This window comes from Psittacula echo (genome assembly GCF_963264785.1).
Source record: "Psittacula echo genome assembly, chromosome: 2".
In the NCBI taxonomy this organism is placed as follows: Eukaryota; Metazoa; Chordata; class Aves; order Psittaciformes; family Psittacidae; genus Psittacula; species Psittacula echo.
The window spans coordinates 153005525-153032940 of record NC_137737.1 but is presented as its reverse complement, the minus strand read 5'-3'; the positions used below and the strand labels follow the sequence as shown (position 1 = coordinate 153032940).

The window sequence follows — 27416 nt, the reverse complement described above, 5'->3', positions numbered from 1 at the left end:
CTTACCCGCCACATTTCAAATTAAGAGACATGTCTTACTCATTTCTTCCACACCAGAAATTATACTTCAAAAGGAGAATAAGTTGGGTGATTTATTCTCACACAGTTGGCATTGCAGAAAACAGAAAGGATTGCTTCACTTTGGGTTTTTGCTCAAAGAGAACTCTTCACTAGAACCAGACTAACAAGTTTCAGACCTTTTTGATTCAGCAATGGATTTAAACCATTAATGCAACCTGAGATGTTTAAATAGCCAAATACAATCCTGACTAAAAACCTGTGAAATGTTTAAGAAATACACAATATAAAAGGCTCAAAAGAAGGTACACAAAGTGAAATTTGTTCGTCACTCCTTGTGGACATAACTGTAGATAGTGTTGTTATTAAAAGAATACAGTACAATAATAATAAAAGTCGTAGTTTAACAAACAACAGGAGCCCAAAATACAGAAAGCAGAATTGAGAAGGAAAAAAGAAGCCTGTTCCATTTCCCTCACCTTGCAAAAACCACGTAAGTTCTGTTCCAAGATCCTGCATTTTAAGCATAGGAGTTCCACACCACTCCCCACAACCAGTGAATTGAGTATAAACAGTTTTAACATAGGCAATACTTTAACCATATTTCACATTTCATTCACCAGCTGAAATGGGTATACTTCACCTGAAACTATTCCCGTGATCCAGCTTTCTGCTTTTAATGATTTCTGCTGACTTACTTGACAGAATATGTTGACTTCTGGCAATTAAAGTTTCTAAATACTTGTACGTGCTTGAGTTTTATCACCTTGAGCATATTTTTCCAACTAAGAAACTTCCCAGAGGAAGAATGATACTTACCTGCTCATGCATGCCACCATCTTTAAAAGAATATTGTAAACAGTTTTTATTCTCTGTGTGAAATTCCTGATCTTCATCAAAACTACTTGTATCTTCATCATCTGAGCTCATAGGGTCAGCGACTGCTTTGCAGTCTTGACTAAAACTCTGCGGTTTTTGGTAACTGTGCTCACTTGTGATGTACGTTTCTTCCATCTTCTGGGGTATACTGGGTGGCTCCTTATGGTTTTGACTGCGACATGTCCTTTCAGTTGGATTAACAGCATCTGGCAAAGTCACCGATTTTTTCTCTACCCCAACAGTTATTTGCTCTTGTTCTTTTCGTGTCCCTGAATAAGCCCAGAGATGAAGGTCTGGGTGATGCTTATTTCTGGAACAAAGGGGAGGAAAAAAGGCAAATTATAGAGAATGAACTATTAAGTGTCCGCTTCTGCTAAAAGATCACAGCTATCGGTAAGCACCATTATCAAACATGTAGGTATTCCTAGGTCACTTATCAATTTAGAATAAATCCAGAATGTCTCTTTAACACCAAATTGACTATTAAAAAATAGTAATTAAAAACATCACTAATAATCCTAATACACCGTGCTGAACACAACTCTCACTCAAGCTGAGGGTACTCTACATCTTGCACTTAAAGTACCTAAACTATTACACAAGAAAGAACTTTAATGTGAGAGCTTATTACATATGGAATAATGGTAGTCTCTGCTACCTAAATGCATAAAGATAGACAATAAACCCTGCACTGATACTTACTTTAATATCCCAATCTTCAGTTGCAGTCCATGCAATATTTCAGTTACACCATATACATCTGCCAGTAGGTGATGCGTTGACACGATCTTTTTGGCATTAAGATGAGAGTAGTTCTCTTTCAGAAATGATAATCCACACATGTGTCCATTGTTTAGCCACTCTTTATCATAAAGATATTTGGCACTCCACCTCTGACCTGGGGTAAGCAAGAAACAAATTGAGGGCCATCTAAAGCCACAGCAGAACTAGTCTTAAATAACTAGAGTGCTATAATTACATGCTTTACTCTCCTAAACGTCTCCTAACATACATGAAAGAATGATTCAAGATGTTGTTATTAATACATTAAAATTCAGTTTCCATGGATTAAGAGGAAGCTCTTTAAATCTTATAAAACCAAAAAATAAACCTGAAATCTTAAGTCCTCTCTAAATGGCATTCGAAAATAAAATCTCATCACCTCTCCAATCAAAGTACAGGATGCCAAGAGCTGTGCTAAGAGCAATCTAACTCACAAAAAAAATGGTTTAAATTGGCATTTTATTTATCTAACTACTGCAACTGACTTTAAAAAAAAAAAAAAAAGAAAACTAAGTTACCAAGAAAATGTTAAGAGAGCAGATTTTATATGGACATATCCAAAACAGAAAGTTTCTTTCAATACTGAAATCATTATCTACCTATTAGAAGCCAGGAGAAGGCTGCATGAAAAGCAGACATTTCAAAGTTATCCGCCAGCACTGGTCTTGCATTTTACTTTGAGGTGCCTTTTTACCAGACCCTACTAGACAGGGTATTGATGTAAGTGCACCTCTTGGTCTCCCATGCTATGGCAACATCCGTAGTCTTAACCCAACAGGCATCAATGAGTATTTAGCCACTGCTTCTATAGTAACTTAGTAGCCATTTAAAAAACCAAAACCAGCAAAACCAAAAAACCAAAACTCAAGATGTATAATGCTAACTATTCCAATGCTATTGTTTACAATGAGCAACCCTGACAGAGTGACTGCAAAATGGTACACTCAATTTCATTTCAGACTATCATCATACAGAGAACAAAGAATGGGTTGACGGAAGCCCTTCATACCTTTCAGGAGAATACCCTGTCTATCTCCTTTCTGCCCATTATCCCAATACACTTTAAAATACTGACATTGTGAATGACCTTTTTCTCCTGACATAGAAAGAAAAGAAGTAATGGTTAGGAAGGGAGAGAAGATAAAAATTAGGGATGCAGTTTCTGCATAGCAGGGGATAACGAAGTACCTAGTACAGCGCAGGGAAAGAACACAAGACAAATTAGTTGGTTTTAATAAGAAAAAGCTTGACTGCTCAAAGAGTACACCACACACAACTATCAAACAACACTCTACACCATTCTTTTAGATTCAGACTGGGGCAAATGGAAAAGTCACATCTTTCCAGCTCTATTTTCTCAATTTTCATCTCAGAAATGACGAATCAGAACTGTGCTATTTTACACTCTGCAAACAGCTTTCAGATTTCATTTCCTAAATTCAGAACAAAAGTAAATTTTGGAATGTAGTCTCGCTGCCCTTTAGAGACATCTGGACTGTTGGATGTTTCACCAGAAGACACAAATGTGCATTTGTATCAATTGGAAGAAAGTTATTAGTATTCTGCCTGACAAATTGCACTCTTTTTCTCCAAGTAACTGTTAGGAAAAATGGGTTTATGGACAACATAATTCTAAACCAGAATCTCCCTAATCAAATGTAATCAGTTTAGAAGTAAACAGACTTTCCCTAATTCTTACCAAACTTACCCTAACAACCTTCAAGATGTGCTGCTTGTGCACTAGCATTTACCATTAAAAGTGCTAGATTTTCTCGTATTTTATATATTCTTTCCATGTTTCACTTTCCCATTTCAGTTCCACACCTTTACATAATACTGGACAAATGCAAACATATAAAATTGCAATTAACATTAAATGGCATCCTCAGCATAGCTGAGTGTACCATGGGAATTGGTCCTCTCTAAAGGGATATGTAAATGAACGGATGTGATTCCAAGTATAGGCAAACGGAGTGCTGAACAAGAATGATTTGTTTAAAAAAGGCTTTTCAGACTACACCAACATGAGAAAGCACTAATGTTAAGGAGCAATTAAGTTTCAAGAAGTAAAGCGATGGCAATTGAGATCATGAATAAGATGTAGCATAGCTGCACAAGATGCTACTAACAGGAAAGTATGTTTCTGGTCAGAGTCAAACTTAGAATCACTTGCCCCACGAAAATATGACAGATAACACAAAACAGACAAAGCTTTAGCAGTTTAAGCAATGCACAATATCTCTGCTTAAAAATCCCAAGCACAGAGCTGCAGATAAAGGTGGTTTGCTCGTACCTGGTGGATCTCTGCAGATATAACAGATGTACTGCTCTGGAATGCTGTCCTCCAACAGTCCCATGCATACACTGTGCTGCCAACACAAGCATTCTTCACACTGCCATCAGGAACAAAACAAAAACAAAAGCAGAAACTAAAACTGAGATAAGGAGATTCAAAAATCAGAAGCTAATTCTTGTGGTCAAAATGCAGAGAACAGCAGTTTAACTTAAATAGCCGGTTTGAGTAAGATTATTTTAGTTGGGCAATTTGTGTTTGGGTATGCAAAGAAAAAAGAGCTCTAGTTCTGAAAGTTACCTCAACCACAACTTTCAGACTGGGGTGGGGGGGAAAACCAAACCATAGAAAAAGTCAAAGATATAATATTTAATAATATTTTATTACAAAATCCAGTATTTTAGCACCTAAATATTTAGTACTGAAACATAAAACAGGAGTATAATATTACAGTAAAGTAGAAAGATAATGTAATACATTACAGCATAACAGTGAAAAGTAGAAAACTCTTCAGTTTAAATATTTATATTTACAAAGCATCTCTCCAGTGCGCTAGAAAGATGTGTTTTTAATATCGCACCAATGGAAAATCTAAAAGAAAAAGAAAATGGAGAGAAAATGAAAGAGGAGAAACAAGAGAACAGGAGAGCAAAATAGAAGTGGTAAGACATGAGGGCCTAGAAACAGCAAATTGGTTGCTCTCAGTGAGACAAGGTATAAAGAGGAAAAAAATCAGGCTGTCACTTGGACTCCAGAAATGGGCAGGAAACTCCCATTTAAAAATACATTTCAGTTTCTTAACTCAGTGTTTGCCTGTGTCCTAAACATCTGCTGGTTCACTTCTGAAAGTCTCTCCTCTTTGCTTTGCCATGCTTTTGAGTAGTCAAAACACCAAAGTCACCTTTCCTCTTGTTATACTGCAATGGCTACAGTTTCCCCCCCTCTCTCCACAGGTTTCTACACCACTCTATTTTTCCACATTATGACCATGCCTGAACTCCCGCTTAGTTCCTCCAACACAGCACTGAATTTCAGTGTGTTCCCAGGGACAGTCTTTGTGTCCTTCATTTTCAACTCCTGTCATTTCCAAATGACTTTAAGTCCATTAACATAGGACAGGACAGCCATCCTTGCCTCTTTCAAATCTCAACTAAAAAGGCTCCATATTTTCAACAGAAACTGTACCACATGAATAGCTGAATACAAACCTGATTTTTGAGTGAGGGGAAAAACCCACAAGAAGGTTCATGGCTTTTTTAAAGTTACTGACAACCAAGGTCTTCCTCACTGTTGGCTGCATCTGATCTAATTGCTGTATTATGAATTCCTTGAGACAAAGACTTTAAATTATTCATTACTAGATGGGAAATGCTCCCCTCATTGGAGTACAAATCAAAAAGCAGCAGGATTTATAATCCATCAGCACCTGAAAGCTGTGCAGACACCGTATGCTCTTCTTTCCATTTTTCTATACCAAGCAAGATGAAATTCTTAGTGGTTTCTAAAATCAGCTAGTTATTCTAGTTTGAGAAGTGCTATTCTGAAGATGAAGCATGCAAATCATGCACACAAAGGTACTGATAACATTAATGTCTGTACAGCAGAGGTCTTGCATACAGCTGAGATATATTTACAGTGAGCAGAGTTATTTCTACAACTGGTATTGCAAAGCACAAAGGCCAAGCCAGAAGAGCTTGTATAACTGGGATGTTCTGAGGACCAAAGCCATGATTTTTGTGCAGGAAAGGAGATTTTATTCCAAATTTACTAACTGGCTATAAAGAAAAAAAGTTACCTTTTCTTACAAACTTGTTCTACATATAAAAGTCTTAGAGAAAATCCATCCTAGAGTAACAGTTTTGCTTACACCAAATAGAGTAATGCCAAATGCAGACTGCACAAATATTGTTATTGTTCACTTCTATTTACAGCTCTCTACATAACTTGAGTTTCCAACACACAAAAAGACACCTTCACAAGCAAGACATTCATACAGAAAATATACCCCTAAATTTCTTTACCTGAATCATAAAGCCATTTTCTTCATCCAGTTCACAAATGCATCTAACAATTTCATTTAGAGCATCATCTTCATCCTGAGACTCTTCAAAGTTAGTTGAATCAAAATCCTGATTGTATTCATCACCACTAAGTAACAAACTCTCTGTAGAGGAATCATCCAAGAACTCCATATCTGAAAGGTCTAGTAAAAATAAATAGATGTGAACTGTGGGTGCAGAGACACAATAGCTTACAGAAATATAGGGGGAGTCAGAAGAAAATCTTAACCTTCATATAGTAAAATGCTAGCATACTGCATTTCTTGATGAATTCTGCAAAATACCTTTAACGTGATCTCCTCAGAAACAGAGTAACAACTCTTAACCAAAGCAAGTACAATGAAGAACAGCTTGAGGAGTGTAAGAATTCTAATTTAAATAGATGAAGTATAAATCAATTACCATATTTATAGCTCCAATCCCAAAGGTAGACCAAATTACTGCCTTTAAAAAAAAATCTCTTTCTTAAATTATTAAACCTACAGATTGAAAGCTGCTGTTCAGCCAACCTACTTTCTCCACTAAGGTCAACAGATAAGATAGCTCTTGGATACTGGTATGATGTATTCTTCTCTGAGAACATACTGCGCAGAGTCAGAGAGCTCCCCGAGGACCGTGTTAATGGAGAGGAGCACCTGTCCAAGAACTCAACAGAGCTATCTTCATAATCTGAATAATCTGAAAAGGAAATAAGTTGCTGTTACAAAGGTAAAGTTTATGGCAAATGGAAAAATATTAAGTACATATTAATTATATAATATATATTATTAATTTCATATAAGCATATATAATTTCCATTAAATTCAGAAGTAGCGGATACCAACATTGAGGTATTAGGATGATGAAACTGTAAATATGAAATGTAAAAGCTCTTCATAACATTTTATTTAAAAAAAATCTAGCATGAAACAATGAAGTTTAACAGCTAAGCCAAGCATTACCCATTTAACTTTCCCCAGCCCCCATCTCTGAATGCACAGAGCCCCATCCAACCTGGCCTTGAACTTCTCTCGGCAGCATGTCCAAATGCCTCACCACCCTCACAGTAAAGAGCAAAGAGCTTCTTCCTAATATCTAACCTAAATCTACCCTCTTTCCATTTAAAGCTGTTATCGCTACATTCCCTGACTGATAAACAATCCATCCCCATCCTTGCTGTAGGACCCCTTTAGATATTGGAAGGCTGCTACAAGGTCTTCCCAGGGCCTTCTCTTTTCCAGGCTAAACAGCTTCTCAGCCTGTCCTCACAAGGAAGCTGCTCCAGCCCCTGGTCATCTTTGTTGCCCTCCTCTGGACCCACTTGAGCAGGTCCATGTCTGTCTTATGCTCTATTTACTCCTCTTGGAACTTACTACTTTGAATATCAGTGAGTAATCATATTTCTACACTTTCATCCGAAAAGTGGATGATAATACCTGTACCTAGAGTTTTCTTGCAATGGGTTCCACAATACGCTTCTCTCCTAAATACTTTACATAAATCCACTCTTCACATTTACTTTCTCCTGTCAAAAACAAATTATCTACCACATTTTCCTAAGTATATCCACTGTAACGGAGTCAAGTCAATGACTACTTGTAGCAGTTGACTACTTCATGTTGTATCGCTGTCAACCTCACTGTAACAAAGAATAAAATGCTCATGTTTTACTTGCACTGCTTTCTGCATCTGGATTTATGACTGCTACTTGTTGGGCATTGGAAGGTATATAGTTTTCTCCTGATATTTATAAGCATTGGATATGGCCCCTAGAAGTTGGAACTTAGTCAGGGTACCTCTGCCAAGCTTCTGTTTCAAGAAAAGTTGGCAAAAAGTCCTCAACAACATAAAACCAAAGCAAATACTTGGCATGAGAACACAGCTCTGATGTCAATTTACAAGAGATACTCTAATTGAATCAGTTTGGATGAATAGGGTTTGCAGAACCCAGTGCATATCAGAGCTGTAAGGAACCAGAGAACCAACTGCTACCCAGATAACACAAGGCCTTAGGCTCCCTGATCTTAAGCACTTTGTGGAATGGCCAAGTATCACATGCTCAGATGAGAGCTGTCAGTCCAACCAATTCCTCCCAAACTTTCCAAATTGGGCACTACATCAGCCTTTTCTGACAATTCACCTGAATTCCAGTATTCAACACCAAAGATGACAGGTAACTTCTCTATTTACTTCTTTCTTTGGAAATACGTGAAACAGAACGCCCAGGGAAACACCATGTTCAAGTTTCCCTACTACAAAATATACTTTCATAGTTGTGACCTCATTTCAAATCTGCCGTTTAACTTGTTACCTTTTAAAACCACTCCACTCAAAAGATCTTTTTTCCAACGCTTCATCATTACTTTGCTTATTTTTATGCAAGCTCTTTTTTAAACACTTTTACACGAACACTCAGTGTCATAAACTCAAAGAACAGAGGACCTTTAAAACATTTTTCTCACTCTTATCAAACTGCATTGAGACTGCTGTCAGGGATACTGCTGTACACAACGTGTTGGCACATTACTTTTGAACATCTTTCTAAACATGGAAGCTGTGGAGAGCATTAACTCACTCTCCTGAGTTTTAATAATCACAGATGAAGCAGACAGGACTGCTTCAGGTCTTGGGGTCTTTGTTTTATCTTTGGCTCTTGTATACCTAGCATTTACCAGTATCTTCTTGAAAATATTTAGATGCCTGCCCAGTGCAAGTGCTCAGAGCCCCATTCAACCTGGCCTTCAGTGTCTCCAGGGATGGCACATCCACCACCTCTCTGGGCAACCTGTGCCAGTATTTCACCACCCTCAAAATTACTGCAGTTCATATTCAAACACTACATGATTTGGGAACATTTTTTGTGTTATAGCACAAATTTTGGACAGAAAAGTGCATAACCAGTCTAAGATCCACAAGGCATCTTTAAAAGTCTGTGGTCAGAAGCTCCTTTTAATTCACAGGGGGTTTCCACATGCTCTTGAGGAAAAGGTTGCTGGAAAGCCTTTGTATGACAGGATTTAAAGTTTCACCTTCTCAAGACAAAAAGACAGAATGAGTCTGCATTTGGCCATGCTGTTATTTTCATTGCCATAATGTTGTAACGAAGACTGTACTGGATGCTAAAAAATGTAAACCAAGGAACCTGTATTGTGATCTTATGGGAGATTAAAAGAACCAGATGATGTGGAAAAGGGGAAGAAATACAAAGAAACAGTAAAACTGTGCTGGTCAGCAGGATAGTTACCTTTTTATTACAAAAGACAGAACATTATCCAATTTTTCCATGGAAATCATGCCAAGGAGAGTTACAGAAGGGATGGAGCTAAAACTTGAAACCATACTTACAGGAATACTCTCAAACAAGCAGAAAAAAAGGCAGAGAGTTGTTTCAAAGGGGTTTTGGTTTGCTAAAAAAGTACAAGGTACCTAAAGCCTCATATCTAAAAACCAGATTATTTTTGTCCTTCTGGGCAATGGAAATAACAGAGGAAAGAAATAGATGAGTGACATGGTCAAAGAGTCAAAATAAGGAAAGTGAGACGAAGACAAGTGGAATCACCACTTCTCAAGATCACAGACAAGGTTGTTGCAACAGAGACACCAACCTCAGCAGTTAAGGATTAACTGTTAAGAAGCGGCTGAATTTTATACAATAAACCACTAAAATTCAGCAAGACAGACACTAGAATAATTTTAATGTCCAAACAAAATAGGCAGGATGCATATACAGAGCTTCAAATGAAGAATTTAAAGAGACGAGAAGAGCAAGCACATCTTTTGAAGGAAGAAAAACCATCTATGAAATATCTACATCTATCACATAAAGACAGGCTAAAAGCACAAAAAAGAGGTGACAGACATCAGTGTCCTTCCAACATTTAAAGTCACAACTTATTCTTGGAATTTCTAAAATATGACATTCACAGTCTTTAGAAACAAACTTTAATACCTAATGCCAGAACCACATCCAGTGGTTTTGCTTATTTAGGAAAAGAAAAAGTAAATTGAACTCACCATGCTGTTTAGATTTCTTCTTTTTTTTCTTCTTCTTTTTCTGCTTTGATTTATGATCTTTCTCCTTTTTCTCTTTTTTCTCCTTTTCCTTTTCTTTCTTTTTACCTGAAATAGAAATGTAATGTTTTAACACAGCAATACCATTCCACATTACTTGCTTCATTTGGTTTAACCTAAACACAACATCCAAAATCAAGTCTTCCAGCTGCTTAGTCTGATCAGAATGATTCAGTTAATTTACTTGATATCCTGGGCATGTCTCATTAATTGCTGGTAGAATGGGTCAAAGGAATCTCTCTCAATGAATAGCAGTTTACCATTTTAAGTACTTCCAATATGAAGTATCATAGCAGAAGACATAGCAAAGCACGTAATTAAGTGACATTATTTAAGTAGCTTATAACATTTGTTTTACTTACAGCTTATAACAAAAAGGCTTGGGCAAGAGAGAAAGCTTTCAAAAGAACAAAATCCCAAACTAAAAAGATAACGTCATCTGAAAAACACATATTAGGCCTCTTCCCTTTCTACAGGAAATTTCAGTATCACAAATCTGCTGATGCTGTCAGCACCTTCTACTGCATAGCAACATGCTCATAGAAAATTGATTCTGACTGAAATTCATGATACATTTTCTACACCACTTCTACCCACTGTTGGTATACGCATGAGGACAAGTAATTTGTCTCAGAAACATGTCATTTATCCTGTTAATTTTTCCCAGACAAACATCCTACAGCATTTTCACTCCATCATCATTTTCTAAGTAATCAGCAGTGAGATAAATAAGGAGGAAATCAACTTGTTACAGAAAATAAATCCTTAACGTCAGTATTTAAGGATCTCCTGCACACAAATTTGAGTCATTTTATCTTCTAAGGAAATACAGAATCAGAACTGTTACCTTGCGGAAAAAACAAGGGGAAAATGACTCATGAGTTCTTGTCCATCTCTAATAATTTTTCCTATTTTTCCAAACACAGGATAAAACCAAGACCTTCTTAATTTATATTTTCTTTCAAGAATTGCCAAAAGTTTTGCTACTAACATCGAACTGTTTTCTCCTCTTCCACCTCCATCCCAACTGATCAGTATAAGGAAATAAAGGCAGTTATCACTTATGTAAATAAAAAGTCTTGGGTTTTTTTCCCCAGGTCTCTCATAGGTCCTTCCAAACCCTTGTTATGGGCACTTTGATGTTCTCTTCTACTATAAACTTGTCATATATACAAAACTTGGTTTTAAGACCTAAACAATAGAAGTGCAGCTGGGCCTAGGAAATATTTGATGCTTTTACATTTGCTCTTCACAAACATCAAGTGTTAAGAGAGTTTTTCTTTTTTCCTAATAATATTATTGCTCCGTACGTACCATATGTTGAACAACTCTTCTCTTCCAGTTTCCCTTTTCTCTCCATTCTCACAGCACCTGCCAATTGAAGAATATATGACATAAGTGCAATGTCTGGCTGATGACCCGCTTTCTTGTACAAATCATATAGATCATAAAAAGCCCTAATGGTACATAAGAAGAAACATACAAACAATATTTTTCATGCCACTTTAGAATTATTTTTATTGTCTAAAGCACTGGAAACAAAAAGTATTGTAGTTTACCAACTTCTGAATGCTTGTCCTTCTCAATCACGTTCTTTAATATTTGCTCCTTCAGACTCTCAAAACTTTTCTCCTTTATGGGCACAGAGCACTGTATCTCTGTCCCTTCAGAGCTCACTGATGTGGAAGACCTCTTTTTTTTACTATTCCCTTTGGGTAACTTTAGACTATTGGTTAAAGGCATTTCCAGATGCAAGGCATGTACATGGGACGAGGGTGCTGAAAACAAGAAGACAGATTTACTAGGCATTCCATAAGGATTGCAGCCAGGTCACTGGCTGGGTCAGATCACTGCAATTTCAAGTATCGGTAATAATATCATCACACTCAATATATAATTACTGCACATGAATGCCTAGGTCTTAGTCTTACATACAAGAAAATACATGCCACAGAAGGTTTCTCTGGTTTGGAATTTGCACTCACTTTTAAACTACTTGCACTGCTTAAAGTGTCCTTTTGCTGCTACATTTAAGCCTTTTTGTTTCCTTTTTATTTCACTGTAACATAAATCCACATCAACAGGGTTACAGGTGCTGACGCCGTCAGTATCTTTTAAGTTAACATTCCATGAAATGAACAGTGAAACTAAGCTCTGGTACATTTTTAGTGCTATAAGATTTACATTTCCACTTACTGAAACTTTCATTCATTTAAATCATTCACTGTCTTTCATGTAGGTATTTAATCCATTTGAATTATATGCAAAATGCTGTGGTGATTAGTCAGAATCCAGTATCACACACTGACAATTCATATCTTGCACTATTCAGAAAAGCTCAGTCAGTGAAATATTTAGTTGTTTTTAAATCTTTATAAGATGCAAATTAGGAAATAACATGGCAAGACAAAACTCAAATTATAACTTCATTGATAACATTTATAACCAAGTAGGACAATGAAATTGTCAAATAATTAAACTAGAAGAAGAGTTATTTATAAATAACAACATTACTGAGGTCATTCAAGACTCTATTATTGTGTTCATCAATATTCTGAGCACTTCAAGTTTCATTGAAATGTAAACTTCATCAGATCATTGAGATCATTGACCATCACATTTCAGGCCCATGCCAAGGACATACTGTACAAAAATGCAGCTCTGCAGACTCATAAGGGGCTCAGGGTTTTGAATGCCAGCTGTAAACACTGGGAGGCGTCAGTCACCTTTTGCGTCTCTCAACCTATAAGCCCAGCAAAAGTATCTGCACGCAAAAAACCCCTTGTAGGTTAAAGAACTTAACCAAAAAAGACATGTCCTGACAAATAGCTACTAGCAGTCAAGATATGAAAAAAGACAAAATATGAACCTGATCTGGAATGGGTTCCTTGAGCTTCCCCTTCTTTCCCCTTTTTAAAAAAATATTCAATAATAAAACAACAAAAAGCATTTAAATAAGCACTCCTAAGGTAATTTAGTAAATTCATCAGTCAGAAAAGGATTTGGGGGGAAAAGGCAAGAACATCTCAAGAGCTGTTCTGACAGCAGCCTTCCAGGCTTGGACAGACCAACTCAATTCTGCTACGATACAACATACAAGCTACAGGAAACTTATTCCATCTCCTAGTCAGCCATCTCAGGAAAACAGTCAAAATGCCACAGAGAGAATGCAGGAGCAGCAAGAGCAATGGAAAGTAGTACCTCACCTACCACACCACAGAGCACTTTTAAATGCTAGATGTGCCCAGCTGCAAGATACAAGACACCACCATGCTAGGCAACCCAGCCAGCAGCCAGAAGCAGCTGCTCAGTTCCATGTGCTGGCTTCTAACATGAGCCATAAGCTGCATGACCACAGCTGAGGCTACAGAAGCCTTTCCACTACCTCAAATCAACCACCCCACCTAAGACCGTAATCTTTCAGGACTGGTTTCCTATTCAGGCTCTTGCCTTTGCCTGTATTTCAAGTGGACTTAGCTTGATGGGATACTTATCACTGACACAAAACACTATCCCAATTATGCCTTTCTTGGGTTTCCTAATTAACATTTGTCTCTGTTACAGGAACGAACTGCTTTGCCATCTGTGGAGCAGCGAGTATATTTTAGCACCTCAGTAAAAGAAGAGTGACATTTCTTCACATCATCATGCTATCAACGTCTTGTCTTGCTCCTAAAAGGAGCACAAAAGGATCGCCCAAATGCACATAATTTGGGTAGGTCACTGCCATATTGATGAAAAGATGTGAGAATACTCCATCCAAACTATCTCAAGGAAAATATAGTCTCAGTATTAGATGAATCAGTATTTAAACTTCATTATTCAGACGAAATCCTGACCTCGGATATTCAAACATGCTCTGACAGCCACAACACAAGAAACTTCAGTATCTCAGTTTTCAACACAAGCACATCTGACAAAGTAATCAGCTAGGAACTAAATAACTATTTGAGGGAATATTTATGATCGGCAGAAATCTGCTACAGTCACACAAATATCCACCTCAATGACAGAGCTCACCAGACCGCCTTTCTATAGTAACCTGAAAAGAGAAGTCACTATGATGCCTGCATACACTGCAGTGTTATTCTTTGCTTTTACTTTTATGAATCAGAAATCATTCTAGACTGAGAATCTCAAATTGTCAGATCCTAAATAAAGTGTTAAGACTTGCAAAGTCTGGCTTTCAATCACTGTGCCTTACAAGTAACCACAAAATTACACAAAGCAGACAATCACAGTCTTAAAGGCAAGTAGCAAATACAGCAAGAAGAATATCAGTTTATAAAAGATTTCCTGTATGGCGTTATTACCATATTTTTACTGTTACTTTTAATTGCAATTTTATTCCTTTTGGAGGAGTCAAGTCAGCCATCTCCCACACAGTGAAGCGTGGGAGCTCTGCAATTAACACTCGGCGGCAGAGAGAAAGATGCTTAGAGATTAGACTTGATAAACTACTAATTATGTCTAATTATGTTCTAATATCAATTTTATCACTGGAAGACTGATATCAGATTGAAACTGAACGCAAACCACAGCACTTTCCAGCCCGGTTTATGACACTTTCCTGGTGCTACCTCTCCTGGTCTGGCATGGTGAAGCGACACAAGGCTAAAGCACAAGCACAGCACAGGACACGGTGCTACAAGCGCAGCAGCACAGATAGGCTCTCAATAGGACTGCTTATTTCAGTTCAGCAAATTAAACTGTACCAATGTGAAGTGACTTATTCTGCTGCATGTTAGTCTGCTCCACGGCTTTTGATGCTTCAACTTTCCTATTAACAGACATATCAAAATCTGCATTAACATGGAACTGAAATCATAACCTGACCATCACAATTCATGGTTCTGTCATGATTAATTTTGTGGTTTGAATTCCCAGTACGTAGGATGAACTTTATATCTGAACTAACTTAAAATACGTACACAGGTTAATACCAGATCCTGCACAAAACAATATCTTTAGGAAGGGTAAGAACATGGAAAGTTCTCCCTTGCCTTCAGCTAACTACCCAAAGAATCAGCTGGGAACTTCAGGATGGAGGTTAGAATGGCAGATATTCAAATCAGGGAGCAAAGCTCAATATACTCAATGGGTATTTGGGGTAAACAAATGGCTCTAAAGTAACAACAGCTTTAGTTCACAAGACTCTAGATACCTCTTAAAAGCAGGGTAACCAAGAACACTGTCAAGAGTTTACTAAAGAGCGACTGATCTCGCTTACTGACAATTTTGTTCAACAGCCATTTTTGTTCCTGCTGCAGTGAACTTATCCAAGAAATTATGTAAAAATATACATTCCCTTCTTTTAGTGTAAATGCAAATTTCTCTCATATAGTTAACCTAATGTTACCCTACCAGTAAAATCATCCAAACTGAGCTAGAACAGGAAGAGCTAATAATAGTTATATTGGTAAATGTAACTTATTTTCCTTTTAACTTCAATTCTAAAACCCAGATTGCTTGTTGAAATTATGTTTGCTCAATACATAATAGTTAAACACAAATGGTGTAAAGTTACAGAAACGAAGAAAGATTATCACAAATTTAAAGAGAATTACTACGACAGAAAGATCTGAACTTCATGAAGTTAGAACTGGATAACTGCAGTGTTCTGTGTGTATTTCCCACTGACTGTGAATTGAAACACTATGAAAAGCTAAGTGACAGAAAGGACAGTTTGACAAATGAAAGCAAGGACTCTTAGCTATGTGTGGACAGTATCAGTTGATCCCAAGTAAGCCAATACAGCAGTGTAGGCAAAGCAGTATCACTGTTCAATAATTAGCTGGTAGTGTACCAGTGCCTACCAACATGCACAGCACTCCCAGGTAGCCTGTGAACTGAAGGAATTGATCAGTGTTGCCTTCACAAAATGACAAGTTGTTCATTTTGAGCAATGATTTTGAGATCTATGTGTTAATGAGCTGCCATTTATGCTCCTGCACTTCGGTGCACCTCATCCCTCCACTCTGGAAACAAGAAGTTAGTATCTTTTGAATTAAAAAGTCATTGAAATACATCATTTTCAACAACATAAAATTATTTGTTCAACTGACGCAACTGATAGCCTCCATTAGAAATCTAAACTTCCAAATCCACAAACTGCATCTCTAGGTCTAAAACACTATGGCTCTTTTACAGAAGGGTCAGTGAGCACACACAGGTTGTTCCAGTCTATATACTTCTGTTACCTCCCTAATTTCTGAACACAGCTACAGTTATCTACTTCAATGATTATGAAGACATCAAGTCCAATGTAAGTGCACATAGCAAATTCCATTGTGTTGTCAAAAGCAGACCTATCCAGACTGTCAATAAAATCCAAACAGCAGAAATGTCGTAAAGAGACTTTAAATAGTTTGTTCAGACTTTTAAAAAGCAGTTGCAGAACAGTCTGGATTTTACAGAGTTCTCAAATTATAACAGCTAGAGTCACAGTGCTTGACTAAATAATGCAATATATTAAATTACACTTAGGCAGGCAAATATTCCTGCTTAATGCAAGTTAACTTTTCTCAGCAATTTCAAGCATTAACGGGAATGAGAAAGAAAAGCACCTATTGGGCATCTCTCCTTTATATATTAGCTTGCCATTGTTTAAACATTGTTTCATTAGAAAAGTAGTTATAGAGTGGATTCTATCCATTCTCTTGAAACATGTAAGGATTTGGTGTAATTATGTGTGCTTAAGTAACATGACTCGAGAATTTTTGCTATGTCAAAAGCAGAAAGATGCCTTCTAAAGCAGATAACACAAGGAAAGCTATTTAAAAGTGTAAAGTAACTCCAGAGGTCTCAAACATGGACTTAAAAGTTACATTTTAGTTTTTCTTCCTATAAGATGACTATGAGACAAATGAGTTTCACCAGAGTTAAAAGACTGAGATGAACCCAAAAGACACAGGAACTTTAGTTAGAGTCCTACAGGCACTACTGACAGAGGCAGCTAGCTCCAAAACTGAATGATCTAGTGGTGGACGAGGCAGTCCTGGGGTAACAGTTCCACTTGATGATCTTGAAGGTCTTTTCCAACCTAGCTGATTCTATGAAATCTCTGAATTTAAGATACCAAACTGCTTACATTTGTCTTCCAGCCCACAAAGCTTCTATCACTCAAGTGGATGCTGGGCTGCATCCTTCTGAAAACTGTTAAGATTTGGACAAGAAGTCGGTATGAAAGCTCAAGACAGAGTTAGATAGACTGCATGGAGGAAAACTGTAATATGTGAAAATTAGGAACAAAACAGATCTGTCTGGATGGCAAGAACTCAGAAGACAAAAGGTAGTTGGCAAATCAGTTCTCTGAGAGCTCTTAAAATTACGTAGATTCCAAAAAGCTCCACTAAGCAGTATAAACTGTATTTGCCAGCATAGATTGCAAGTGCTTCCATCTTCCCATTCTGGGGTTAAATAATAATACCAGATAGTTTTGTTAGGGAGTGGTTTCCTCTGACACAGTGTGTGGACACATGAAATGCTTCAGAGTCATAAATAAAGGTGGCTATAACTGAAACATATTATTTCTTTAATTAAAAATTCAGCTGTGGCCAAGACCAAGACCCAGCTCAACAAATAAACAGGTGCAAGTGTACTCATAGATGCTGGGTTTAGAACCAGCTCCCTCAGACTACAAGCCAGTCCCATGATGGAAGCAGGCATCAAAATAAATACCTGTCAGCATTACCAACTCCACACTAAATAATCCAGAAAACAGAAAAGGTAGAAGTTAAATTCCTAGTAACTGAAATCAGTTCTAATAAACAAGAAACAGATGGTAGTTGGATGCCGTTAGTTTCTTTTACAGTCGCGCTCTAGGAGCGGGCAAACATACATCTCTCAGAAGCACTTCTCTTAGAGGCACAAGACACAGTAATTTCCCCAGGAATGTGCAATTCTACTGCTATACAATGTATCAAAGGCAAATGAAGATTGTCACACAGTTTCATTTGAGAAATTAAGTAATTTTTTCTTAAAAGCTTAACTGGAATCTCATTAGAAATTCCCATTGCCCTTATTTTGACAAATTAGTTAGAGAGATTAATAGATTTTTCTTGAGAGAGAAAGGATAATTACAATCATCCATTTTAATCTACGCAATATCGATCCAAGAATCCTACCCAGCTTTTGCTACACCAGGTTAAATAGCTTTGCTACAACTCAGTAGCTATTTCACTTCTGAGCCCTATTTTTTGAAGTGAAGCAATCACCTTAACACTGTCAGTGTGAGCAGACACCCAAGCAGGGGCTATACATACTAAACGGCGTGCTTCACTGCCCTAGTGAGCACTGCAGCTTAATGCAAAGCTGTTATTCCACCCCAGAACAAGACTAAGTTATAGTTTGAGTGCCATAATCACATATTTCAAGGTAATGTTGTCGTTCCTTACCACTGATCATATTAACCAAAACCTTCCTCAGCAAGGTACAATAATGGGATTTTTTTCTCCTCTTACTTTATTGAGCTATTTTATTTAAATGCAAAATCACAACAACAACAACAAAAAAACAGGGCTTATGAGAGAATTCTTCCTTGGAAGCCAATTAAAAATGGTGTAATACTCACCCACATAAAAAAAGACTTACTTATGGAAAAAGTATAAGACATCTAACATATACTGGATGAAAACAACCCACTTTTAGGGCCTGCAAACCACTTTATCAACCCCCCCCCCAAATCTCTTTATTGCCTCTATCCACGTGATTCACTTAAACCACAGTAGCGAGGAAACTGGTACAAAGTGAGAGGCAGCACAGAGTTCCAGTTCTGGGCCCTATGCTGACTCTGTGAGGGTGAAGCAAAACTACATACATAATTTTTAGGGTATTTTTCATAAATATTTTCAAGTAACATTTCACAGCAAGCAAATAACAAAATATCCACTGTAAACAGAAGCAAAGGTAGAGGAATGCTGGTAGTCTTTGAAAATACTACGAAGTTTTAAAGGTGAAGCCAGAGAAATGAGTACATCTCGATTTACTGTATGTTAGTATGTTAGTAACTTCACAAGTTATTTTTACAAGTTTTAACAAAATCAAATCTTTTCTAAATAAATACTGCTCTTTCTATTCCATAAACTCAGACCCTCCTTAAAGTGTGTTAGAAAAAGTGCTAGTGCAGCTCAAAGCCAGTGGAAGATGAATATGCAGACGGAGAGACCCCAGGAAGAGTTGCTGCCTTGCACGTTTTAACCCTAGAACTATACACCTAACTGGTTGTATACTGAATCTCTTTACCTGACGCTGTTGTAGCTACTCTTCCATCAGTTACTGCTTTGGAAGAAAGATATGTAATCATCTGAATATCTTCCTTGTCTTTACTGGGATATTCATTACGGAAAGTGGATTCTGTGGATAATGGTGCTGTAACTTCCGAACTACGGCTTAAATCAAGAGGGAGACATGGTCCACGCTTCTCAAGTGACATATGAGCAACATCAGGTACTACACAAAAGAAAAAATGTAGTATTAAAAAAGATACATAGGTCCAACAAACAACAGTTTGGATTGCAGCGTTACATAACATAGGAACAGCATTCAGCTTTAGCTACGGTAAGTCAAAATATCCCATTAGATGAAAACCGTGAAAGGTCTCATTTTTATGATTCTATTTCTCTTGGGCAGTTCTTTATTAGATTAAGATACATTACCCTCCAATTTTGATGACTGTTGGTTTTGACCACTGATGGAGAACACTTTTCCATCAGTAACTGAAGAGGGAGAAGAAACTTTTTCTACAGAATCATCAGGCAAGGAGCAAGTGGCTAAACGTTGTGATCTTCTTCTCCGTTGGCTATGTTTGTAGGATCTAGGGGAATTCACTGGCTGTGATGGACCTAAAAAGAGATCTTTCAATGTTCATGAAGCAGAGAGATATACCATAATCTTACCGCAGTATCTGAGATCTAAAGATGGGGAGTGCTTTAAATAGCTCTTATTTGCAAAGCTGGTAATCACAGCAGAACTGGCAAAAGTAATTAAAAGACTGTGAGTACCAGGAGCAAAAAAGAGAGTTATGCTCAAGACATGAGTCTGCTTTTTTGCTTATTATACATTATTAGGGCACCTACTTCCCCACTGATAAAGGCTGTTGGTTTACAACAAGCAACCCCCCATATAACCCAGGAGATCAGGCTACTTATAATGGAAGGGGGCAATAGGATTTAACAGTAAACAGAACATATGATCACAGTTAAGGATCTAAAAAGTCATGGATAGTGTTAATATACAACTTAATAAAAATAATCAAAAGCAGTGGTTAATTTTATATCCCACCTCCTGTCTACTTCTAACCTGATATCAATACCCCAACTATATGTCAAGCGCACACTGCCAACGCATGGCACAGTGAGAAGGGTCAAGAACCTTGTACTTAAAAATAAAGCAGGAAAGAAGGATTGATATAGGTTAATATAGGCCTGATTCATTAAAAACAAAACACCCACACTCCCCTACACCTCTCCAATTTCACAAACTTTTGCCTTATTAAAGCATTTAAGTCATTATTCCACTGTAAATCATTGTTCTCTCATTTTCTTAAGCAGTTTTTGGAGTCCAAGATGTACAGATTTAAAAATAAAGACACAGCAAAACTGAATTTCCTTTAGAGATTGTAAAGACTCAGAAGCAAACGACTAAAAGACAGCACTAACAAGGTCTAAGCTATTAATTAACTAAGTTTTAAATTAGCTGATTTTTAAACTATTGCTACAGAGAAGCCTAACCTAATCCAAAATATGAACATGCTCAAGGAAAACTACTTACCATTGGTTTAGGGATGGGGAGGGAAGCTGTATACAAGAAAGATCTATGGGGACAAAATATATCTATACCACTGCATCCTGAATAAGTAAAGACGGCTAAATTTGCACCCCTCCCACTCCCATTCGTTTCAAGCTATATGTGAGAAAAAATTAAAAGAAACTTCTCTCTTAAGAAAAAATATCGTAACAAGGTTGAGGGGAAACAAATGATGCAGGATTAATTTTCCGTCCTCAAACACTATTCTAAAAGTGAAACAAAAATGTAGCTTTCGACTTAGTGGAACCCACATTTAGTTTTTCATTCTTGGACTCATCATTTAATGTTCTTCAGGGTAGAAGGAGCCTGACCCTAATTAAGCAACACTAAAAACCTACTGTGATCTCAAAAAAGAAACAGGAATAGTTTAATATTGCCAAAAAATAGCCTATTCAAGGATGCAGCATAAACCTGTCCCTGTTCTGCTGATAACCAGTACTTTGGTACTTTGCAGATAATCACACGTGGTAAGAAGCTGGACACCCATGGTATTTTTCTGAGACAAAGAAACCCCACCACAGATCTTGAACCCATCTTCTCTTACACATATTTGGAGGAATTATCACCTAAGGTGAAGCACACCACAGCCAACAGCACATTCAGCCTGCTGAAGGCAGGATTTCTCAGAGGAGGAAAGGTCCACAACCAAGGTGTACGTCTTTTCTTTTTAATGAATCAGGCCCCTTCAGAAGGGAGGGTTGATTTTTCCTCTATCACTGTTAATACTAACGTGGAGATTTAAGAGGGAGAGAAAGCCAAACATGAAAAGCCACGACTATAAATGTATTATTTAAATGTCTTATTTCCGGTAGAGTAATTCAGACACCTTATTATGTGACTTGACTTTTAAATTACTGAGCTACCCCTAATTCTCCCACTTGGCCCTTTAATTTAAAGCAGATTCATTTTTAAAAGCAATAGCCATTTACAACCAAAAGAAAAGTCTGTAGATCTCTTATAAGTAGTTACGGTATGGTTTTTAAAATGTCTGTGCTCACTAGTTTTATTTATCACAGCAGAAGGAAGCTGAGAGACCAGCGTCAAATCCTCGACTTGTATTAATTCTGGGGAAAGTGGTGATTTAGGGGGCTTTATACACCCAGAAGAATCTCCAGATTCTTGTTTGCATTTCTTGCTGCGAGCCTTTCCTGAAGACAAAGTTGAGGATAACAGTGCAGGTTTCTGAATGCTGGCAGAACTGCTAATATCAGCTTCATTTTTTTTCTGACTTTGTGGTTTAGGTGAAATCTCCTGAATAAATAATAAAAAATTGATACTTTTATTTCAGTTTCTTCGCTGTAGTTCTTGTATTCTATTTTGATCTTTTTAAAAGCAACTTTAGTATTCAAAACACATTTTAAAGCAACACTATTTTCAGTACAAATGAAAGCTGTTTAAAATGCATCACATTAAACTCTCGCTTGTAAAGGAGCACTATCAAGTATTTTCAGTATTCAGAACACCCTCACTTCTTACTATTTCTAATACCTGCAAAAAAGTCTGAAATCAAACGTTTTTCCTCTACTCCCACTTTAAAAATTCAACAAGGACTTCTTAGTTTCTGTCTCCTTCATATTCGGCAGACCAGGACTGCCAGTGCTGCCTCAAAATGCAACTTAGAGAACACTTGGTTACAAGTGTACAAGTACACTGATGTACAATCACAGAGTATCTCGAGTTGGAAGGGACCCACAAGGATCAGAGTCCAACTCCTTGCTCCTCACAAGACTACCTAAAACTAAACCATATGACTGAAAGCATTGTCCGCATACTTCTTGAACTGCATCAGGCTTTTGCACTGCTATGAGCAAGCAATCCTCGTTCAGAGGACTGCAGTTCTCAAAGCAGATGCCAAGACAAAAAGTTCCTCAGGAAAACTAAACACAGATGTAATTTTTAGAGCAGAACCTGAAAAAGTTGATAATGCTCCTTAAGGAATAGCTGAAAACAATAAAAAGTTTCCAAATACTGAACACACTCTCACACAACCCCTTTCAGTGCTGGGAGTCTGGATTTCACCACAGTATACGTTTGTGCAAACACAGGAAGAAATCACAACTTCTAGCACCATAGGGTTAAATAGATTGCTAACTGTTGGGGAAAAATGAGCAGATGAAGAGTTAAAACAGTGTCTGAAGGGGGGGGGGGGGGAAGAGACAAAAACCAACATATAATGCAGCTTTCCAATTTCATCAATTTTCATCCTTCTTAACACACGTACTGAAGTATTATTTCAGACAACTAGCATGCATTGACAGACATTAGCATTATAGATTTTTAACTGCATGTTCTTCCTACTTGACTGAATAAACTGTGCATTTATTACAACCTGCCCAATAATGGCAAACTACAATATCTGAACATAGTTTCTTAAACCTTTGTTTAACTTTCTTGCCCCAGTTACACCACACAGCACTGTACCATCTAATAAAACCAGAACCAAGTGGAAAGACCAAAGTAGAAAGATACTTCTAGAATGTGTGCACCACTTTATCCAAACTAAAAAGCCACACTGATGGTTTGAGGGTATTATTGGGTTTTGCTATAAATCACAGTTTTATTTTCCACTGGAACTTTCCATGTTCCAATGGAGAAGAAAAAAATAAATGAAAAAAGGCAAAACAAAAAACCACAAGTGCACATTCTACGTCTGCAAAAGGGCACCCCTGAATGCTGCATGAGTAGCTTGCTGGTAGTATCATGTAAAGATCCGGTGCAAAACATCCCATTCAGCAGGCATCAGTTCTACCTTGAATAACTCAATTACACATGGACTAAATGCAGTTTATTCCATGAACTGTAGAGAATACCTACGCTGGTTATGACAGGTATTACCAGAAATTAATTAGAGTCGTAACTTGTAAATAAACAATTTTATTGGTCATCTTCACAGATGTGAAAGACATTACTACAGCATCCATTACTTTCAAATTACAAAGTTATTTAAACAAGATTAAAAAAATTAAATTAATATTTTGATAAGGTGCTTAACCTCTTAACAGGACAACTTAACATTAAAAACCTTAATGAAGTAATGTTACTCATCTAACCAGGTCTCGGTCAAAAGGAAATATAACATGACATACCCTAATACAGTTAAATAAACTACTGTATCTGCAACTAATCGTCTGAGGTTTTGGGTTTAAGACAACTGTAAACTAAAAAGATATAAATAGAAACAAAATAAACTTCCATCAACAAAGTCAGTTTTCGGCTATTGGCCTGAATACTTCTACCATGTTCTGTATGGCAGTATTAAAAAACCCTACAAGATATTTTACCCATTCAATTTTATAGCAGTGGCAGACAAAACCTCTAAGGAATGTCAGCTTTGCTACTGGAAAACCTTTTGGGAAGGTTTTAACTCGGCCATTTTAATTGGAGTTTGGGAGGAACTTAGTGAAAAAAGCTTCAAGCTCAAAAATTCTCCTCCCCACAGTTAATCACGTAAATGTTTGTGAGGTTTCTGGTTTTAGTTGGAAGCGAAGGAATAGGACAATTTGGGATTTTCGATGCCTCTTTAAAGGAGCTTCCTAAGTATTTCCAAAAATGAGGTTTTTCAGACCATTAGCATGTAAACAATCACAGAGACATCTTTTGTATATCTAATCAATAAAACAGAAACAGCCGAGTTACTAAGTCTAAGAAGTAACAAAAAGTGTTTAGTAAATATGCACTGTAGTTTATACTGTTGCATACACAGTCTATGTAAACCACAAAGTCCCATTCACCACAATGGGATTCTGCATGGTAAGATTTACATTGTAATGATTCTTCCAAAAACAACATGCTGTAAGCCATTTCACAGTTTTTTGCACATTGAAAATATCACACACAGTAGCAATAAAAATCATAGCATCTTTAATATGCAAAAATTTGAGAAATGGAATGTCATGTCAATACATTGTAAACCTTTATGCAAAATATCAGTCAATGCATTGACACCGTAGTGGCTCAGTTTGCCGTTACAGTGACAGCATTAAAAACAGAAAACCATGTTCCATTGACAAGACTCGCATCCAATGCAGTGCCAATGGACAAAACCACAGCAATGCAATTATATATCAGCTCTAAAGAACCAGTACAACCAAAATAGCAAATAAAGGTTGGGGTAGGGACTGTTTATAGAGTGTGTCGGGGCTTAAGAACAGAAGTGCTCTTTTAAGAATTGCGGGCAGCGAGGCTGGTTTATTCACATGCTGCTGTTAAAGAAGAATGAAAATGAATACAAAAAAGCTGTATTAAAACTACATTAAGGCTCTGATTTAAATCACTGGAAAACAAAGATGTCCTGAATCAAGACTACTTGTTCATCCTTAGCTTGCTTTACCATGCTTAGGCATTCAGCCCTTTTAATATGCAAGATAATGCACAACTCGGAGTCAAGCAATGCCTGAACACAACGGAATAAGCCAAAGATAAAATGGCAGCCTTCAGGCCCTGCAAATATGCAGGTTTAGAAATCAGACCCTTAACATTATTTAAAAGTTTCTTTTTTGTATTTATTAAAATACACACCCTTGCAAAATGTATGGCTCATTGAGCAGTTTGTAAAACACATACAAGCCTACAACACCAAATTCTTACAATAGAAAAGAAACTTCTTTTAAAAGAAGTCCTATATGATGTCAAAAACCCTGTTGCAAACACAAGCTTAATTTGTGTAAGGGCCTTTTCCTAAGCCAGTTGTGGCTCCAGCTATAAAACTGGACCATGGGACACTGGTCTCCTCACATTTGTTGCATGGAGACTTCATTTTTCTCTGTTTCCTGGGGTTTTTTTAAGGCCAAGTTGGACTAGAGCCTTGGGTGACGTGGTCTAGTGTGAGGTATCCCTGCCCATGGCAGGGGGGTTGGAACTGGATGATCTTAAGGTCCTTTCCAACCCAAACCATTCTACGATTCTATGATTCTCTAAGTTTTCTAACACAAAAGCTCATTATTGAAATACAACACTGTGTTTAGAGACAACTAAATTCCGTACTTCTGGCTCTGCCAGAAATGTAAACATAAGATCAATTTTCAGTTCCCTGTTATACCTGAAGGGGTAAATTTTAATGTTGTAGGTACTACATCTCCATGGCACACTCCAGTGGGAACTTTGCAAAAGAATCAAACTCTACCATTTCATACCTGCTCCAGGACTGGAGCTGTTTCTTTGTTGCCTTCCTTTTTTTCAGCACCATCCGCAACAACAGCTTTGGATGCCAATAAACCTTAGGAGAGAAGTTGCAAAGATTTACAGTTAGAAGCAGCTTGCAACAAGAATCTGTGGAAAACAAAGCAAAACCGATGAGACAAGAAATATGAACTGCTTATATCTACAACATAATTCCCTCTGAAACAGCTCCACATAAAACTGAACATTTTAAATGAGAAGAAACAGAAAGGTGAAGGTCATTCCCATGATGGTGTCCTTTCACAAGAGGCACTTCTCTGGCATTTCCATTGAAAAGATGAAAATCAAATCATAAATTGCAAAATAATGCCTCACCACCATTCTACAGCCCAAGCACTTGGGCTTTTAAACCAAGACTATGATATGTAAGTAAGTTTTGAGGGATTCAAATTATTTACAAGACTTTGCTATCTCTCCCCTTTCTGGTCTTTAAGAAATTCCCATCACAAGTTGTATTACTACTTCTTAACACATACAGACCTTTCTTAGACAAAATGTAACAAAGGTTTTAATTTTTGAATTAACATTGTCAGCAGTGGAGCTCCCCAATTACCTCAATAATGACACTGTATTGGGAGCAAATACATCAGAATCCATCACTTCATTAATGGGCTCATACTATTTCACTGTTACTACAAGAGGAAATAAATCTATAAAGGACTAGACAACATAAACTCAAGAAAGTTTGTTGCTGTCTAAGAGTATAACAATAGCTTCAGCTCTACTTCACACCATAACTTCAATTACATAAGTATGAAGAGAAAGAAAAAGTTCTGTGCCATAAGACAAAGCAGAACTGATAAAACCTGAAAAACACAAATCTGAATAAAAGCTACTCTTTAATCCCTGAGAATGTCAATGTTGGAGGTGGAGAGTTTAAGTTCTCAAAAATAACTTGAACTGACAAATCCATGAGAAATTCCTATTGCTTTTCATGAAAAATTAGGTACGCTCAAAATTAATTTACAGTGCACAATACCCATGGAATTATAGATTAGTGAAGCCTGGGCTCTTGGGAAGCATGTAGGACATTAAAAACAAACATGCACACAAACGCTGTGGTATTTTGTTAGAGAGCTCTCACATTTCAGCATTCCACAATAAATAATAGGTGCTTTGTTTCATTTATTCTTTACCTTAGATTAAGTTATACTCAGTTTACTGGGAAGTAGTCATGTTTTAAATAAAACTTTTCAGAACACTATGCCCATAAAAAAAGATGTAAACTAACTGATTTCACAGCTAAACAGGTTAAATGAAAAGCAGAAGCTTACTTAGCCCTATTACACTAATATGAATAAAATTATCAGGTAAGATATGAATTCTGCATTAGGCTCCCTAAAACATATA

The 27416-nt window shown here is 37.1% G+C and overlaps 1 protein-coding gene across 14 annotated transcripts in view; it reads right to left on the bottom strand.

Annotated features, from left to right (window-relative positions):
* The window catches only part of PHF20L1 (PHD finger protein 20 like 1), a gene marked incomplete at its 3' end in the record, with an annotated part of 58303 nt that overhangs the window by 9522 nt on the left and 21365 nt on the right, over positions 1 to 27416 (bottom strand). For 5 of the 14 annotated variants that reach the window (XM_080610058.1, XM_080610064.1, XM_080610067.1 and 2 more), the window contains 12 exons: positions 26021 to 26103; positions 21887 to 22139; positions 19739 to 19924; positions 19326 to 19532; positions 11642 to 11860; positions 11397 to 11453; positions 10026 to 10130; positions 6516 to 6710; positions 5994 to 6175; positions 3973 to 4072; positions 1599 to 1794; positions 837 to 1206 (listed from right to left, as the gene is read on the bottom strand). In XM_080610058.1, the coding sequence (XP_080466184.1) occupies positions 837 to 1206; positions 1599 to 1794; positions 3973 to 4072; positions 5994 to 6175; positions 6516 to 6710; positions 10026 to 10130; positions 11397 to 11453; positions 11642 to 11860; positions 19326 to 19532; positions 19739 to 19924; positions 21887 to 22139; positions 26021 to 26103 (2153 nt within the window). Of the gene's footprint in view, positions 1 to 836; positions 1207 to 1598; positions 1795 to 3972; positions 4073 to 5993; positions 6176 to 6515; positions 6711 to 10025; positions 10131 to 11396; positions 11454 to 11641; positions 11861 to 19325; positions 19533 to 19738; positions 19925 to 21886; positions 22140 to 26014; positions 26104 to 27416 lie in introns of those variants that run through there. The other 9 variants (XM_080610065.1, XM_080610066.1, XM_080610069.1 and 6 more) reach the window with 4 other exon arrangements.